Source organism: Falco peregrinus, chromosome 6 (assembly GCF_023634155.1).
Source record: "Falco peregrinus isolate bFalPer1 chromosome 6, bFalPer1.pri, whole genome shotgun sequence".
NCBI lineage: Eukaryota > Metazoa > Chordata > Aves > Falconiformes > Falconidae > Falco > Falco peregrinus.
In genome coordinates this window covers 36,364,342-36,382,323 of record NC_073726.1, presented here as the reverse complement: position 1 = coordinate 36,382,323, position 17,982 = coordinate 36,364,342, and the positions used below count along the sequence as shown (strand labels likewise).

General features: G+C 39.8%; 1 protein-coding gene across 1 annotated transcript in view; it reads left to right on the top strand.

Annotated features, from left to right (window-relative positions):
• The window catches only part of MYRFL (myelin regulatory factor like), a 41,594-nt gene that overhangs the window by 1,206 nt on the left and 22,406 nt on the right, over positions 1-17,982 (top strand). Inside the window, 10 exon segments of the mRNA XM_027793473.2 lie at positions 2,368-2,479; positions 6,888-6,955; positions 7,047-7,305; positions 8,779-8,870; positions 10,893-11,040; positions 14,249-14,396; positions 14,398-14,445; positions 15,557-15,633; positions 16,867-16,977; positions 17,539-17,629. Of these exon segments, the coding sequence (XP_027649274.2) occupies positions 2,368-2,479; positions 6,888-6,955; positions 7,047-7,305; positions 8,779-8,870; positions 10,893-11,040; positions 14,249-14,396; positions 14,398-14,445; positions 15,557-15,633; positions 16,867-16,977; positions 17,539-17,629 (1,154 nt within the window).

Below are 17,982 nucleotides of genomic sequence, written 5' to 3'. Positions count from 1 at the left end.
CACTAAAGCTGAACGTGTCACTCGGTGCAGAGTCTTCCCAGCGATGTCTGTGCACATTTTGGTGTGGAGTGTGGCCCAGGAGCAGAGATCCCAGAGCACAAGCTGATAATCAAGTCTCCTGACTCCACACATCCCCCAGCAGCTCTTGGCTGGGCCCGCGGTCCTGCACGGGAAGCGGTGTGTTCCCGGTGCCTCTCAGCAGGGCTTGTCCCACGATGTACACACAGTGCTTTGCTCCTGCAGCCACCTAACGCCCAGGTGAGCAGACTGGCTTGCATGCTACCCACCCGTGTCTGTCACAGTACTCGCTGTGACCATGTAAAACGCATGCCACCATTTTAAATGACTTTGCATATGACCTAACGGCTCCTCCTCTGCTAAAACAGATGCCAATGCAAGCAGGTGATGCCACTGACCTGGAAAGTACGTTCATAAAGAAAGGATAAAGTTCTACAGGGCAGCCAAAGGTCCCATCTCTTCTGTGCACCTGTACTGCAAACTTTTGTTAATGGTGGCCTGTCTTCTTCCTGGTGTGCCACCTCCCTCTTCCAGCACAAAATTACTTACTCCTTCCTTCCCTTCCTATCTGTTTAGCTGTTTCTGCAAGGTGGAGAGGTTAAAAGAGAATGATATGTATCACAGTTGTCATCACCTAGCAGCAGTTAATCTCTGGACTGTGGGATGCCCATGTTAAATGCCCTGACCTTGTCTGATTCATAGCTGTACTTCGAAAGAGCTTGTCTCTGACCTCGGTCAAAATAAAGAATTCCTGGTTTTGTGGTACAGGAAAAAAAAAAAAAATCATCATCTTTGTATCTGACCTTTGGCTTCAGGAGAAGTGTTTGAGATTGAAGGGGGATATCCTAAATTCAGACAGGTCGGATTCTCGTCTTTTCATTCTTAAAGTTTGTGGAAGGCTCTAAGGAAAGCCAGGCTCTTTTGTATTCTCAAGCTGGTTTTGCGAAGTGCTTTGTTGCTACTTCAAGACTTTCCATGTTAGTTTTGCTGAGGCAGGTAAGTATGCTGCACCTACTGACTGTTCATCTCTGACGTGCAGAGGACAGGTTCGTATACGTTGCCGATGTGTTGGGCTGCAAGGCTCTACCAATAGCACACCTGCAAGCTGCTCTCTCACAGTGAGAGGCAGCCAAAATCAAGCCTGCAGCAGTGATCAGCAAATGATGCCTAGATTAATCTGAGATCGCAAAGCAATTCAGATGTTTATTAGCAATGCGAATTTATGTGTTAAGGCAGACACATGAGGGAATTCCTGTGCGAGGTGGTGGAAGTGGATTTTTAGATGGTGCTTGTGGTTAAGTAATGTCTAAACACTGGATCAAGAAGGAACTGTCAGAGACATCAGGAAAAGAAGAAATTTTATGGTATGACTTCTTACCATGCACATGTCTGATGCTAGTACAGTGAGAAGACAGTAAAAGCACCAAAGGCACTTGCTGCTCTTGTGCACAACAGCAGCGATTAACCGTTTGTGCCCTCAGACTCTGCTGCAGGGCTGGGGGCATTGGTTGGTGCCCGCCGCCAGGATGTGCAGGTTAGCCCACTTCACCCCACGTGGCTCCTGTGCCTTGCTGGAGTGAGCAATGTCCTTCAGTGTCCCAATCTTGTTTGCCTTCTGACTGGTCACACCTATATTTATGTAAGGTGTGCTGGAGAGGTGGGGAGCCTACGGAGTACTGCTGTTTGGTTTGGGTTTAGGAGTTCCGCCTGACTTTCTACAAAAGTTGTCATGAATTCCAGATGCTTTATCATCATAAAAATCTGTTTACAGCCCCAGTTACTCAGCAACACAGGACAAAGTACTGAACCTTTCTATTCATTAATACATTTGACATGCTAGTGGGCTGGGTTTTGGGGGAGAATAAAAAACCACCGATCAAACATTTCAAAAGCTTTTTGTGTGCTTTCTTGGCGCTCTGGATGGTGGTTTTCTAAACTGTTTCAGAAAGTCACTTGCGGTACTAATGCAGAAAGTGGATCTGTGTGAGCCAGTGTCTGAGCTTTGACCAAATCACCTGTTTTGATCCCAGTGTAACAGTGTGACGTTTCCCAGCTGCAGGCTGGGGCCCTTCATCCTCTTGCTGTGGTAATTCACCAAAGCCTTAATGCTATGCATGAGCTGGTATTCGCCTGATGCTGCTCCATCTTCTTCATCTTCCCCTGCACATCCTTGTTTATTCTGCATTTCCCATCATCCTTTCTCCCAGTGACTAAGCCAGAAGCATAACCCAGCTGTTACACATGAGACAGGACAGATCTGGTTTTCCTTTGCGTGGAAGAGCATTACTCAGCATTACTTAGTCTGAAGTACTGATGATTCCCTCCAAGTTCCACTCTCATAACTTGTCTTTTTGCTATCTTTAATTTTAGGGCAAGATGTCCATGGAGCCTTGGAGAATCCCATGGTGGATACAACTATGTTGGAAGAATTCATCAGTAGTGATGTAGAGTTTGGAACTTTGTAAGTATTACAGCGACATGTACTTCTCCTTAGCAACATCTCTGAGACTTTTCATTAGTGTCATGATAAAATCTGAATGCACCAGTCAGACCTGAAATATGAATTTCAAGAGGATTGTGGCTCTCTTGATATTGTTACTTGAAGCTGCGTAAGATGGCTTGGAAAAACAAATGACAGACCGTAATGGAAATAAGTTTGTCTTGTTCAACAGAATGAAAGATAATGAAGTCTGGGATAATTCACAACTGTTATGCTAATGGTGACATTAAATGCAAAGCTGTTATTTTAAAATTCCTGTAAGTGCTACTTTAGTGTTTATGTACAGAATAAGTGATATGTGAGACTAATGTATAATAAATTGAGAGAGTAATGTAAACCTCCCAATTTGAGGGAAGCTAGGCTACTGTTTTTATCCTAATGCTTCATGCAGAACAGAGGAACTGGCTATTAATCTCTTCTGAGACTAAGTTTAAGAGCTACAAAGGGTGGTCAAGGGTGGAAAGTTGTGCAGCATGCATCTATCAGAGACTTCAAATGCAAGTCTTTCATCCAGATGACTGTCGTTCGCTGCAATATATTATTAACGGGCTGACACTTGCACTTGCCAAGAAGCAGAGCAAGAGGGGATGTTTTTAAAATAATGAAATGGGATTTTTTCATTCCGTACACACTCAGCAGTACATGTTTACTTACAGTGGCTGAATAGGCTTCTACCTGCTCTAAATCATGACTGATGAATTGATTCTCTCTGCCCATGCTGTAAAAGTAAAGAATGAAGTGGTTGTATATAAACATACATAACCTTTATTTTCAGAGTGGCTAAACATGTTTCAGGTTAAACAGATTATATGAGAATTTTAAAATGTTATTCTTTTGCTTTTATACACAAAACACAGCAGAAATATATATATGTGTATATATATGCTATAATGTAGCTTAGGTATGTTAGATATTACAGTTGCAATGCTATGCAGTATTTACGTACAAGAAAAGCTACTATGGGTTTGAAGGCTCAACAGGATTTTACACTGATACATCAGTCATATTTCATTAATTATGGGAACTTTTACTGAATCATTAAATCTCTAAAATTATGAAGTATTTGTTTCTGTTACAGACTATTTATGCATAAGCAGAATTAAATCTTACAAAGGAACTTGCCAAAGCATGCTCAAGGAGAAAAATATTGCAAGACTCCATAAACATATATTAAAAATGCAGATCAACATCATGGCACATGCAATATAGAATGCATAATGCAGTGAAAAGGGTGGCATGACCACCAACATCTTGGGTGCATCTGGAAGTGTCCATTACAGATTGTCTTGCATCAGACAGACCACTGGCATTACATTTATTCTCTTATACCACATGTGAAGTGCCATGTGATCCCCCATCTTTTCCTACAGCAATAGCTTGCTCTTGAGCAGTGAAAGAAAAAGGGTTGCAATGTCCTTTCCTAAGCAGGCATTTAATTGATATGCTATGTCTATAATACAAAATATTTTAAAATACAGAATATTTTTTCTCAAAAAGCACAATAACAGTTTCAGTAAAGTTCTAACTTGGGAGACATATCCCTAATACCCCTGTACTTTATGAATGCCTTCCTACTCCTAGAAAGTGTCTGTCTCTGTGTTTTACTGAAGTACTCTAACTTAAAGCAGAAATTGAGTACCCAAGGCAGCATTTGAAACCAGGAACATGAACTGAATGTGTGGAGGGGAAGTTTTAGAGTTTTATGGATGTATCTTTTTAAATTGTACAAGGCACATCTCGAATTCAGTAGCTATGGATCAAGTATCCCACAGGAAGAAAAAATACTTTCAAATGTTTACTAACTCTCTTTATTCAAAGTTGAAAACAATGTTTAAAGCAGTAGACACTATATTTAAAAGCATCAGAAAATCTGTTTTGAAGAAAATAAAAGATTATTATAATAATAATAATTCTAATTATTCTAAAACAATTTATTTTTTAAGACTAATCATGTAGTTGAAGCTAACACAAAATGCAGGGTTGTGGCTGTAGCATGTCAGAAAACCAACAGTGATAGCATTATGAAAAACACAAGAGCATGTCAAAAGTAATAGACAGACCAAAACTGAAACTGTTCTCCTTCAGACCACTTGAAATTGGAAATGCAAAACCTGAACTGGAAACATTAGAATGAAAATCAGGTGATGGAAATTTTCCATTGATGCTTGAAAATATTTGCTGTATATTTGGGAACATGTCTTTTCTGAATAGGAGAGCCCCTTTAAGCAATTTTATTTTTATTCAACTTCTGCCAGAACACTGGGCCTTAGTAAAGGGGGTGTGCCTCACTACGTTCCTGTCATTCTTCCTCTGCTCTAACATTTTTAGCCTAACATTCATCTTAAGTACTTGTCTTTCAGGTAGTGTTTCAGGGCAGTGTTTGAGCCTATAATTCATAGGAATACCTGAAAGGGTTAAGAGTCCGTTTCTTGAACCTCCATCTATTCCTAATGTAATAGAGGAATCCTCTGTAGTTCCTTTAAATGGCAGCAAGATGGCAAAGGATTTTCTCTCCTTTAATCTGTTTTGAAAGCACCATCATGGACTGAAAAACTTGAAATAAAAGATGTGACAGACCTGTACCCTCAGCTGACTGGAGGCAGAAGCATCAGTTCTCTGTAGCAGTCTTGTTGATTTAGGATGCTCCTATTTTTAATCCAGAAGGAATGAAGTGGTTTTGCTACATAGCGTGGGAACATCAGCTTGTTGCTGTGAGCTACTTGTGAAAGACTTGGTGTAGCTTAAACTACGGTGTAGTTCTAGGTCTGCCTTTAAGAGTAATCCTTTACACAATGTCTAACAGAAGCAGTGCTGTAAGTGTGAAAGCCAAAGAGACTAGCACAGGGGGATATAACTAAAGCACATGTACCGCAGAGTAAATAACCAAGAACCTCCTTTCAAACCTCAAGCATGTGAATGGGCTGAGCTGTTGAAAACAAAGCCCTTGGTGTCAGCTGCACACAAAGGAACACTCACTTCCTGTCTGAAAACTGGGAGAAAGCGGCGCAGTAAAATATGGGCTGGCACGTTCTTGTACGGAGCACTGTGAAGTTCTTTAGAAAAGAATCAGGAGAGGTTGTGTTTTCAGAGATTTACCTGTTATTTACCTGTTCACCAGAGTAACAAAAAGTGGTGAACATTAAAAATCACAGAACACACTCAAGTTGTCTGGCATTCCACCATGCCTCCTCCAAGCCAAGGGTGTTTTAAAACATAAATTTCTTCTGCCTGGCTATGGGGTTTGGCAAGGAGGTGGCTGTGGATCACAGGAAATTTCCTGGTTCCTAGCCAGGATTCTTCTGTCATGCCTCCAGTCCCCAGCTCTTGTAATGACCGCGACAGCATCACTGCCTTTCCTACCCCACTGCACCTGTTCTCTGTAATGGTCCTGCTGGGGGTTTGAAGATGCTGTGCCACACAGGGTGCCTGGGTTTTCCTCCTGTACAGTGCTGATTGCCAGCAGCCCCGAGCTGCTACGGAGGTGGCCAGGCTTTCCAGTCCATAGAATGTCAACTGGGAGATGAGTCTCTTGTGCGTGTAGCTCTACAGAGGGGAAGCAGCCCAGCTTCTGCCTGCATTTGGCATGGTGCAGGTTACTCGGCGGGGGATGGGTGGCAGGTGACACGGGAGCTGTCGGGCGATGGCGATGGCACCGTGAGGGGCATAGCACGGAGCTGCACTTTGTGAGCACCCTTTGGCCCGGGCAAGGCAGCTTAGACTCAAGAAATTTTTACTTTAATTTGTTACCAATTAACGCAAACTTTTGACCACTGACTCATGTATTGAGAAAAAGTGAATGTAACCAACGAAACGCTCAGTGGAACATCCTTCCTCCCCCGGCTTTTTCGAGGCCCTACCCGAACCGCGTACTTCTCCCTCCTTCCTACTCCCCCTGCGGCCGCCGCTCCTCGCACCCGGCCCCTCCCGCTGCCGACGGTGAGTGGGGCTGCGGCGGTGCGCAAGGGCTCCTCCTGCCCGCTTCTCACTCGTTCTCCTGGGCCCCGGCGCCGGTCGCTCACGGCCCGCAGGCCTCTCGGGGCGCCTCCGCGCAGCCCCGGGCCGCAGCCGCCGCCGCAACCGGCCCCGCGGCGCTGGGCCACCGCGGCTGATTGGCGGGCTGAGGCGGGAGCCGGCCGCCGCTGATTGGCGGGCTGAGGCAGAGGCGGGGCGGGGCCGGCTGGGGGCGGTGGCGGGAGCCCAGGGCCGCTGGCTGGCAGCCCGCCCCCTCCCCCCCCGCCGGGCGGACGCGCACGGCTGGGGCTTCATGTCAGTAGGCTGGTGGTCCCCCTCCAGCTGCTTTCAGCGTTGCCTCGTGGTCATCCTCCATATCTCCTCCCAGTCGAAATTAAAATCTCTTTTTCGTTCCTAGGCAAAGCCAGTTGCCAGACTCCCCACCGGACTCTGGATCGGAACCATGTTCTCCGCCACAGCTCCAGAGTAGGTCACATGAATTTGGCCTCTCCCAAGCTCGTAGGAAGGTCTCCAGCTCCCTTTCCTTGTCCTTACTTTCTTGTCTGTTTACTTGCAGCCCCGTGGTATGAAGCGATGTGGCCCAGTGGGCTGCAGCCTCCACTCCCATGCCCATCTGCTGTGGCACCCAGCAAGCTTCCCTGCAGGTTCACAGAGACTTACACTGACCCCAATGCCAGCGGGCATCCTTGCACCATTCCCCAAGGCTGCTGCCTGAAGACAGAAAATGCTGTGACTCCTTGGAATCATTCTGCATCCTCCAGCTGTTTGGGTTTTAATTATTCATACTTTCAGCCAAATGCATCTCAAATTTCTGGGTAAATGATAAAGCTTTTATGCAAAGGATGAGACAGGTACCAAAAAAGTAGAGCTTGTGGAAGACGTGGTTTAAGACTGGTGTAAAATCCCTGTGGATGTAGGGTTTTCCACAGGATGGCAGTGTTTAGACGTTTTTGAGACACTTGTGGTTGAGGGTTCTTTAAACACCTTGATTGAAGTTAAGATTTGAAATAGGAATGGATTTCAGTTTTTAAAATGTTAGAGGCCTAAGGAGGGGTCAACAGGTGCTTCATAACTGGATTATTAAAGTGTTCAGGTGTTTTGCAGTACCTGTTTTAGGCCTTTGTCCATGAGGACCTTGTAAGTATTCTGACAAGTGGCATGAGAGAAAAAAAAATAAATTGTCATATCTATGCAGGAAGTGAAATGGTATTCATATGCTATCTGCCATATTCACCTACCAGCATATTGTGGACGCTTAATTTTTTTAAAATACATTGGCTAGTGCGAGCATCCAACCATGATACCTAGTAAGAATGGATTGACTGGTGCACAACAGAGGGGGACCTCCCTGGTTATGGGAAGAGAAATGTGAATTCATCAGTGTTAGTCCTGGGCTTGCAGGTGCTCTCTCTCCTGTACAGAGCTCAACTACACGTTACATGTGATGTGGGGGAAGGAAGCTGGGCCTGGGTTTCTCAATGGAGCTATTTGTGTTCTTTGTTTTCCAGTAGAAGGTGCCAGTTAGTCAAAATCATATTACTTTTTGAGGGGATACTTTGGTTATTGGAATTTAAGATACAAAATACTTTTTGACTAAACATGGAACTTCGGAACAAATCCAGTAAAAGAGTAGCAGTTAACGTGGTGGGCAGGCTTTTTTTCTACTTGTGGAGAAACCACTTAGTTTGACTTCCTACTGGGCCTCACTGAGACCTGGAGTTTGGCTTGGTTTTTTCCCCATGCAGAAGGAGTGACCATCTGTTGGGATATTCTAGTTTACATTTTATAGTATCAAAACTTTGGAATAAGATTTTTTCCCTTTGCACAAAGGAGAATTTTTTGAAATCTCATTTCCTGGGAAAGGGGGAAACTGTTACCTAGCAGTTGCCCCTTGAGATCTCTTTGTTAACACATTCGTTTAACTGCTACTAGTATTTTCTGTGTAAAAAAGGGAGAGTTCAAGCTTTGTGCAGTACACCAAATGCACCATTCAAGATAAAGCTGTGATTTTAATGCAAATGTCAGGAAACAGTAAAACCCTACCACTTCTGTACTGTGTAAATTTTTAAGAAGAGATCAACTTCTCTATTCATATGAAATAAATAATCTCATTTATGTTTTGGAAGGAAAAATTGCATAATTCAGTTTTAAAAAGCCAACAGTAATTTCATTCTTTGGGCGAATCAGAATTTGAATAACACTACAGTTAGAATGAAGTATGTTATCATTCTGTAATATCTATTTAAACTTATTATAAATGAATAATGCAGCGTGTGTTTTTAAAAAAGTATTTCTGCAGCATCAGGCAAAAAAAGGAAGCTCTCGCAATTACTGGGAGATACCACTAATTCTCCATTCCAGTCACAGGACTTCAGGCAAGGTAAGCAACTGTGTGAAGATGAAATTTAACTTTTCATGCCATAGACAAGTAAATATTTTAAGAACAGAGCTCCTGTTGGCTCTGAAAAGGTAGCGGTGTTAACAATATGTACTCCACTACCAGGTTTGGAGTGATTTACCTTTTCAGTGTTTTTGAAAACCAGGATCTATTTATATTTGGTGAAGGGAGAAGCAGTGATACAGGTTCATGTTTCCTGAGGACTCTCCAAATGAATTATTCGGCCCTTCTCCATGTGTGAGCCTGCAGTACACAGATGATACCATGCTCTGCTGACTTTGCTTGGTGCTAAATTGACCAGGCAAGGAAACCATCTTGGGTCAGCTTAACAGGGAATTAATGTAGTGGATGAGCAAACAGACTGCAGTTTCCCTTTATCATCTCAACTCCGTATTTTTTCTGCAGACTGTATCCTTGCACGAGCTTGGTAAAAGCTGTGTGTTCTTCCCCACCCCCTCCTGAAATTAATTTGGTATACTGTTTCATCAAGCTAAAAATGCTAAGCTTATACCAATTGATATTAAAAACGCTTATCAGGTGTGTACAGAAATGGATCAGCTTCTGTGAACTGTGAGGCTCTCTGCAAATGAACAGTTTGTAATGAACAGTTTATCTGAGGAATTTCACCCTTGTCTGTTAGTGGAAAATCTGAGAGTTATTTGTTATTTCTTCAGAGTAAGTTATTTTTCAGCATTAAATCAATCTTTTAGAACACTTTTTAACGAGTAGCAACTGGATTTAGTAGGTTGCTTTTCCTTTGGTATCTTTTATTTGATCAGTGTTGCTTGATTGTGACTAGTCCTCCAAGTCTACCATGGCTAGAAATAGAAGACAAGCAGATGCTTCTCTATCTAAAATGGATTTTTTTTAATACTTAAAGGCACAGCTTTGAAATACACTTTCCTTGGGAGTCACTGTTAATAAAATTTCATTGACACACATGCTGTTGGAAAAAGAACACAGCCATTGTTACAAACAGCATGGGGATAATTTAGAAATGTGTGAATTTCCTTATGGGGTGGGGGTGGGTGGGGGAAGCTTTTTTTATTATTTTCCCTCTGCTTTTTAAAAAGCCAACAGTAATTTCATTCTTCGGGCGAATCAGAATTTGAATAACACTACAGTTAGAATGAAGTATGTTTCTGTATCATTCTGTAATATCTATTTAAACTTATTATAAATGAGTAATGCAGCGTGTGTTTTTAAGAAGTATTTCTACAGCGTCAGGCAAGGAAACCATCTTGGGTCAGCTTAACAGGGAATTAATGTAGTGGATGAGCTTGGGCCTGAAATGATTCTGTAGGTTCTGTCTTACTGTGCTGCCACTGGCTGTTGACAGTTCTCAGCTTATATGCTCCATGCCATATTTTCTCCTGTCCTCACTGTACTCCATTTATCTGTCTCTCTATCACATTCTCCTGTGACTTCATAAAATGTATAATATTTCAGAGAATTATGGTTGACCCTGTCTATCTCAGAATGCTATAACGTTGGGTCAGAAAACATTAATGAGTCAACCAGATATAGTGGTGAATGTGCTTGGTATTGGAAAACTGTGCCTTCTGCTGTGGGATGAAGTACCTGTCGCAGTGAGTTGGGGTATATTCAGTTTAAACCTGTCGTAGAGAGAATGGCAAACTTATGTAATTATTTTGCTTAATTGCTTCTTGCTTCACGCATTGTTGCAGATTTACAGTAAAATGCTTAGATTTCCTTTTTTTTTTTTCTTCCCAAATGAAACTATCCATCCTTTTGGAAAGAATAAAAATAGGAAGTGCTACTTGTGTAATATTTTGCAAATCAGGAACGCTGAAAAACTTATTTTCTAGGGTAAGGGAATAGAACACAAACTTTTGGAATAACTGCAAAGGACAATCAGGTTTAAATATACATGCAATGTATTTGTGCTTTATATGTATATATAAATATATTTATTGAAATACTTATGCAGGATTTTTGGCTAGTCACAAAAGTGATACCTGAATTGTCACTATCTCTCTACAGCAACTGTTAAGGACTGTGCTGCTGAAATGCAAGAATATGACAGTGATGGACAGAACGCAGCTTCGGAGAAATGCTGTCAAGCTCTAACGTGGCAACCGTATCAAACTTCTCAGTGGAACAGCTTATTTAACTCTAATTATGAAAAACTGTAAGCACTGATGTTTGCACTTGGAAAACGTGGCTTCTTGTTGGTTTTTTTTTTCTTGCTAGTATTGTAGTTTTGTAGGAATAAATGATATGTATGTCATCCCTTGTTCTTATTGAAAATAAGACTGGAGAAGGAGATAAGTAGGCATGATGGAATATGAACTTGCAGATATATCAGATAAGCAGAACTTTAAATACTGGTTGAAATTCATGCCAGGTTTTCTGATTTTCCTTTTGGGATTTAGGGGCAAAAGAAAAATAAGTTATTTAAAATATCTGTTAATTTTTGTTTATTTTGTCAAGCACATTCAGGCAAGTAATTACTGAGCATATGGCACCTTTCCCTCTAATGGCCTAAAACATTAAAGAAAAATGGAAATAGAAGATACCTGTATTACTTCTGGGCCCATATAACCTAGACTTTAATAACTATAGACATATATGTAGAATGTGCAACTGTTTAGTCAAAGATTTAGAGTTTTCGCATATAAATCAGAACTGTAAATGGTTTTTTTGGCCACATGATCTGGGAAAGGTCATTCCAAGTTCACTTTACATCTCTGGTTTACTCCATTCTAGTACTTAATGATCCCTTTTAACAAAAACCCTTCTACAGCAGCCTGGTCAGTTCTCCAGGATTGATGGAAACGATTTGTCACTGCCTCCACAGAACTTAAATAGCATAGCAAATTTTAATGTTCCTCTAGCCCAACCTGCTAAAAGCTCTCATGGGAATTTGGAGTGTATCAGTGTTGTTGCTGGACAACGACGTTCCCTGTTTGTGCCATGGTCATAGAGGGGCAGTACACATCTTAGTGTGTCGCACAGAGCCCTCCTCCTAAGGTATTGACATGACAAGAGAGCAGACAGCTCACTGTCCACACCTTTCTACTCCTTTGGAGCTGGATGGGCCAAGAAACCTCCAGCTCTGTGTTATAATTGTCATTACAATATTAATGTTTATAAATACAATACAATAAAAAACTAAATGGAAGTGGCTTCCAACTCCTGTTACACTTTCAGTCAACAACTGCCTGAGAGCTGTGAGCTGAGCCAATTACTTGTTGGTTCCCATATACTTAAAATTGAAGCTCCAGAGTCACATTTCTCGGTGGCTTGTGTCAACAAAGGCAATGTTGATGCTGAGCATTAAAGCATCCAAGTACATGTATTGTTGCCATTAATGTGGAAGGGGATTGAGATATTATTTGCAGAGAAAATTAGTGTTACTTTTAAGTGAGGTCAATGGCAGTGCCTTTGTTCCAAGATGCACTGTAATTATGGCACAGATTTTGTGAGTAGTGATCCTGTATTTTGTTAGCCTCATAGAGCCATGTGGTTATCACTCCTCAGTGTGGAGGCATTGGTCCTCTACCTTAAAATTGCTGTGCCCATTTTAAGGGCAGTTCTCAGGTTAATTATTTTCCATTTTATTAATCCAGTATTTTAACCTTCTGATTGTTTCCTTTTCACAACAAACTGCTGTTAGCTGAGGTAGATTCATTAGAAAAGGTTACTGTACCATTATTTATGCCCTGCATTATGTTTGCTTGGCACTTTCTTAGCTGCTTGCCCCATTACTATTGTGGTTGGTAGGAATCTGTTCTGAAGATGTCTAAAGACTCAAATTCTGATTAGAAAGAGGAATTTGAAGTGTATTTCTCATAGAGAAGTTTGTGTGACAGGGATATCCCTTGCTACCTGAAAATTCTTCCAAGTTTTACTGTACTGCTTGGTAAGACTGATCATTCTTTGTGTGATCAGATCAAAGTATGTATTTGCTCTTAATTACTGTGACATACTCAGAAACTGGTAAGTGTGAAATTCCTCTTTGGGAGTCATTGTTCCAAACAATTCACCTTGGAGAAATGGAAATTTGTACATTTGCTTCTCAGTCTGCTTGCCTGAGTGTAAGCAAATACTCTGAAATTGCTTTAAAAGTACCAGGTAATGAACTTTCTTCATATCTAAATCTGAAAAACAATGCCTTTCCCTACTATGAAATGCACACATTTCCTACGTAAATAAAAATAATTGCCAGTTGTAGGAAGAAACTGAAGAAATTTTGCTTCTTTGGTGGTTTGAGGAGATGGTAGGCACTTCACTATAATTTTGAATATGAATTAACATACGACTTAGCAGTTTTGGAATAGTTACAAATTAAGTAGCTTTCTTTTTATTCCATGTTCCAGATAATGAGTGATTGTTTGAAAGGGGATTTTTTGTTCATAATTTATGAAAAGATAATAAAATCTGTACTTTTCTTGGGAAGTCTGTACATTTTGATTTTTCCAGCTAATAATGTGCAAATGAATGGATGAGCTCTAAAAAGCCATTATCAGTAATTGTGTTAATGAGAGGTTCTCAGTAGCATCAGACAAGATCATCATTATCAAACTTTCATTAGTGAGAAAAGCCAATGCTCATGTAAGAGAACCTTGCCATGTAGTCCTATTATTTCAGAATTATTTGTCACTTAAATCAGAGGACTGGAAACATTGTTGGGATGGTGAGTTCACTGGCTTTTTAAAAAAGATCTTTTGATGCCTTTCCTTGTTTGCTATGAATCATAAGGACAGAATGCTCTTTCTCTGTGAGTGACAAATTAGCCCTTCGAGTAAAAGAAATTGGGTTTCCTTAAGATTTGGTAGGAGGGACAACACTATTAATGAGAGTTTAGTAGTCATCTGACCAGAGGGTCAGTATCGATAGCTTTTTTTTTAGCTTGAGTAAAGCCTTATTGAATCCCAGCAGCTTCTGCAGAAGCACTTGGTGTGGGAATTCAGGAACAAAACAGGGAGTCTTGCTCACTCATCAGCATGTTGTTGTCTGCAGCACTAGTTCAGCTCTGTTGGTTATAGCAATGTTGTAATGAATGCTTGAATACACTAAAAAGTTTCTTTGCAATTTTAGGTGCACAGAGTTCTTTTATACCAGATTTGTAAGTGAGGATTATGTAAGCTTCCCTGTCTCTGGTTTACAAATATTTTGTGTGTCAGACTAGAATTAGAGTATACCTTATATGCATTTTCAGTTTTACACCTCTAAGATGCTAAGAAGAAAATACTAGCAGAACTGGTGATTGTAAACATGTATTTTGGCTCCCAAAAATCAGATGGATTTTCAGACCACATAAAAAAAAAGAACTCAAGATGTCACTCAAATATGCCTGTACTTAAAGTTGCTATTTTTTCTTCTTGTTTTTGTAGACCCACTGTAGGATATCACATCGTCACAGATAAAGGATTTAATTTTTCGACAACAGATGATGCCTTTGTGTGCCAGAAGAAGAATCATTTCCAAATCACAGTCCATATCAGAATCACTGGACATCCAAAATATGTCAAAACTCAGCTGGGGGGGGAAACCAATAGAAAAGTTTTACTTGAAAGCTTTTGGAATAAAGGCAAGTATTTATTCTCTTTATTAATTTTAATAAGTTAGTATATGATTATCCATAGAATAAAGTAAATAATTGAAAAGAACTCTTTTCTTAGTAATTTTTGACCAAGTACTGACAGAAGAGAACGCTTTTAAGTTACTAGTGACTTCTGTTTGGAACTGTTTTGCAAAAAGAGTGATGTCTGATGGATGCTTTTGCTGATATATGCTGAAAGATGTCATGTTTGCCTGTTTGCCACGGTTTCAGTGGCTTCCCTCTCTTTGGCTGAAATTTTGTTCCCTCTGTGGGTAGTGCAGGGGTGTCAGCTGGTATGTAGGTGGCCAGTCTACCCAATGGTCAAAAAGATGTGTTGAAAAAAGCAATTCACAGAGCAAAGAAAAAGAATCAAATCTGTTTTTCCTGAACAGTTCATGTGCAGAAAACCAACAAAATTTCCCCATTTCTTCTTGCCCGGCTTTCCATTTTCATTTTAAGAACCAAATTCTTCCCAGCCAATATGGGTTCTCAAGCTTGCATATACAGAAATAGTAGAAAATATTAATCTTTCTGAAAGATTTTACTAGTTTTTTTACTTACTACCAAAATTCAGTGGTTTAAAAAATCCATGTAGCTGTTTTAAAAGGCAGTTACTACCAGTTTTGCTTAATGAAAAATGCAGAACCCCCCCCACCATTCCCATCTGAAGCAAAGTGCTGCGTGGTACCATTCCAGAAAGATACAGAAATTTACATTAAAATAACTTACGGAACTACCTTGCATAGGTTCAGTTCTCATGTTAAATATGTACATTTATGCTTTGGGTTAGAATGAGCCAATAACAGTATAGATTCAGAAAGCATTTTTTCTTTTGCAAATTAATGCATGACTTTTCCTTTTTTTTTTTACTTCTTATTTTTTTATTTCTTTCAAAAGAAAGATTTGGGTCTTCAGACTAGCTGTCAGATGTCAATTGATCAGGAGCCAATTCCTGCATTAATTTCTATGTAGTGCCATGAGAAATGAGAGAGCTTTCATGGTTTCAGACACAGTTTGCCTATTAATTTCTATTGCAAATGTTATATGTTTGAAAATTTAATATTCTTGTCATTTTTTGAAAATTCTTTTTTCTTCATAGGTGGAAGCTCCAGATCAAACAGTTGCTATTGAACAGTCTCAGTCAGATCGAAGCAAAAAAACTTTCCATCCTGTTAAGTAAGAATTTTGAGAAAAGTATTCCATTTTATTTCAATACGTGATTAGCCTGAAATGTGATGTAGTTGTTTCTTGGAAACTTACAGTAGCTCTAAGCCAGTTTTCTGATCTTTACCCAAATTCCACTTCGGGTGCACACATAGAATAGCAGTAGTAACATGTACTTGGTCTTTTTCGGCAGCTTTATGAATGTGTTAAGTATGCTTATCCAAAATATTTATATTCAGATAGCAACACTGTGTACAGTGTTTAGAGTTGTATGGCAGATGCATTGCCTATTTTAAAAATTGTCAGTAATGTTCCTGTTCTACACAGGCGTGAGATGTATTTGCAGTGTTTTTAAGGGGAGTGCCTCTGCTAGAAACAAACTTGCAGCTTGGAACTCTCTGCCATTCTTCTGCGTTTTAACTTACTGTCAGAATCAATGTTTGTCCTTCTGGCATAAGTCTCTTCTGTTGTAGCTGTTCTGTTCTCTATAAATAATTAAATAAGCCTTAAACCAGAAAGTGTCAAGTTTGACAGGACAGTGCTGGGATGAAGGCTTCAATATCTGCAAAATGTAATTTGCAAAAATGAACTTTGAGCTTGGGAGAAGAGCTCAATTTTCACTACATTACCTCTATCATGGCATTTTTCTTCCTTTTGTGTGCTGAAGAATAGATTCTGAGCGCGTGTAAACTATTTCATGTTGACTGTTTGGTGGACTGTGATTTTCTCCATGCAAACTCTTTATTCATATTATTTGTCACTTACAGGAGCAGTGCTGCAATGTATTTGAGACATAGGTGTATATTTTATACTTCCAGACATGCAAATTAGATGCAGGTGAAAAAAAGGACAAGCAGTAAAATTTATTTATTTTAATGTGGAAATTCAGATTCAATAATAAGCGACGTTAACCTTAGCAAGCAACAAACACCCATCGTATGGAACATATACGGTTTTATTATGTTCAAGACTGTGTACAAATAGACCAAGAAACACAAGACTTCTATTACTAAGAACAATTTCCCACTGCTGGTGCTTTATCCTGTTTATCTGCTTGACACAGTCACTGTGTTTTTAATACATTTTTATAAACCAGGGTTACTGCTGGTTTTACTTGGGTTCCTCTGTTAGTTTCATTTGTCAGTTTTTCTCAGAACTGTTTTAATGAGTTTGAGGAAATCTGGCTTGAGCCAGGTAGATCTCCAAATGCTTGTTTCCCTGATCTTGTTTCCTTTTCCATTTTAGAGTTGATCTGCCAGGGGACCAAATAACTAAAGTAACACTGGGAAGGTTGCATTTCAGTGAAACAACAGCAAATAATATGAGAAAAAAGGGGAAACCTAATCCTGACCAGAGGTATTGCTATAGCTAGTTGGCCTATGTGTGTAAAGTGGAAAAGAGAAGGTCTACTTTAGAATGGAGCTGATGTTTTTAAAAAATGTCAGTGTTGCCAGATCTGTGATTTTATTTAAAATTCTGTGATACTTGGTATCTCCTTAAAGGCCTCCCTTCTAGAGTCACAGAATGATATGAGAATTAAAGAAAATACCTTATCCTCCTGGTTAGAGATCGTTTCAGGAAATCATAGCCAGAATGATGACTGGTGAAATCAGGAGGCCAAAAACCCAAATAATGATAATTTTCTACTGAAGAGGGAAGGCTTTTCATCTTTGAGTCTTCATTACTTAAATTTGTCAAAATTACTGTGATCTTTGTTCATTTTCAGTGATTGTAAAGATTGAAAGGGCATATTACTTGAGACTGATGGAAATACTTTTTCATATTGTAAGAAATACATTGAAAAAAAGTTCTGGCTGTCTTTTTATGTATAAATAACAGCAGTTGTATTTAAAACTATTTTTTCTGTGAGAAGACATTACTTCAATTATTGTCTTGATTAAATCAATTTCAAATTAGATACTTCATGCTGGTAGTTGGACTGTATGCTGCCTCTCAGGACCAATTCTACCTACTGTCTGCGAATGTCTCTGAAAAGATCATTGTGAGGGTAGGTAGAAATTTATATTGCTGTCATACTTGTGAAAAGTATTTACTGTTTTGATATTCACAGGAGACAATGCAGGCAGGATTCTTGCACATAAAAATTTCCATTGACTCAAAAAGATTGAGAAAAAAATATAGTTGCGTATTATATGACTATGTTGTTATCTTTTAATTATTGGGGTTTTAAAATGTTAAAAGTAGAGCTATGGAAGAATTTAAAAAGAAAGCTTGCTCTGAACTCCAACACAAAATATGTTGATTTTTTCCAGATTGTTTTTTCTTTGAGGTGAAACGATTTCCTGCACTTGCCAGGAATTTGGTAAATGCTTTCATTGGCTTGATGCTTCATTTTCAAAG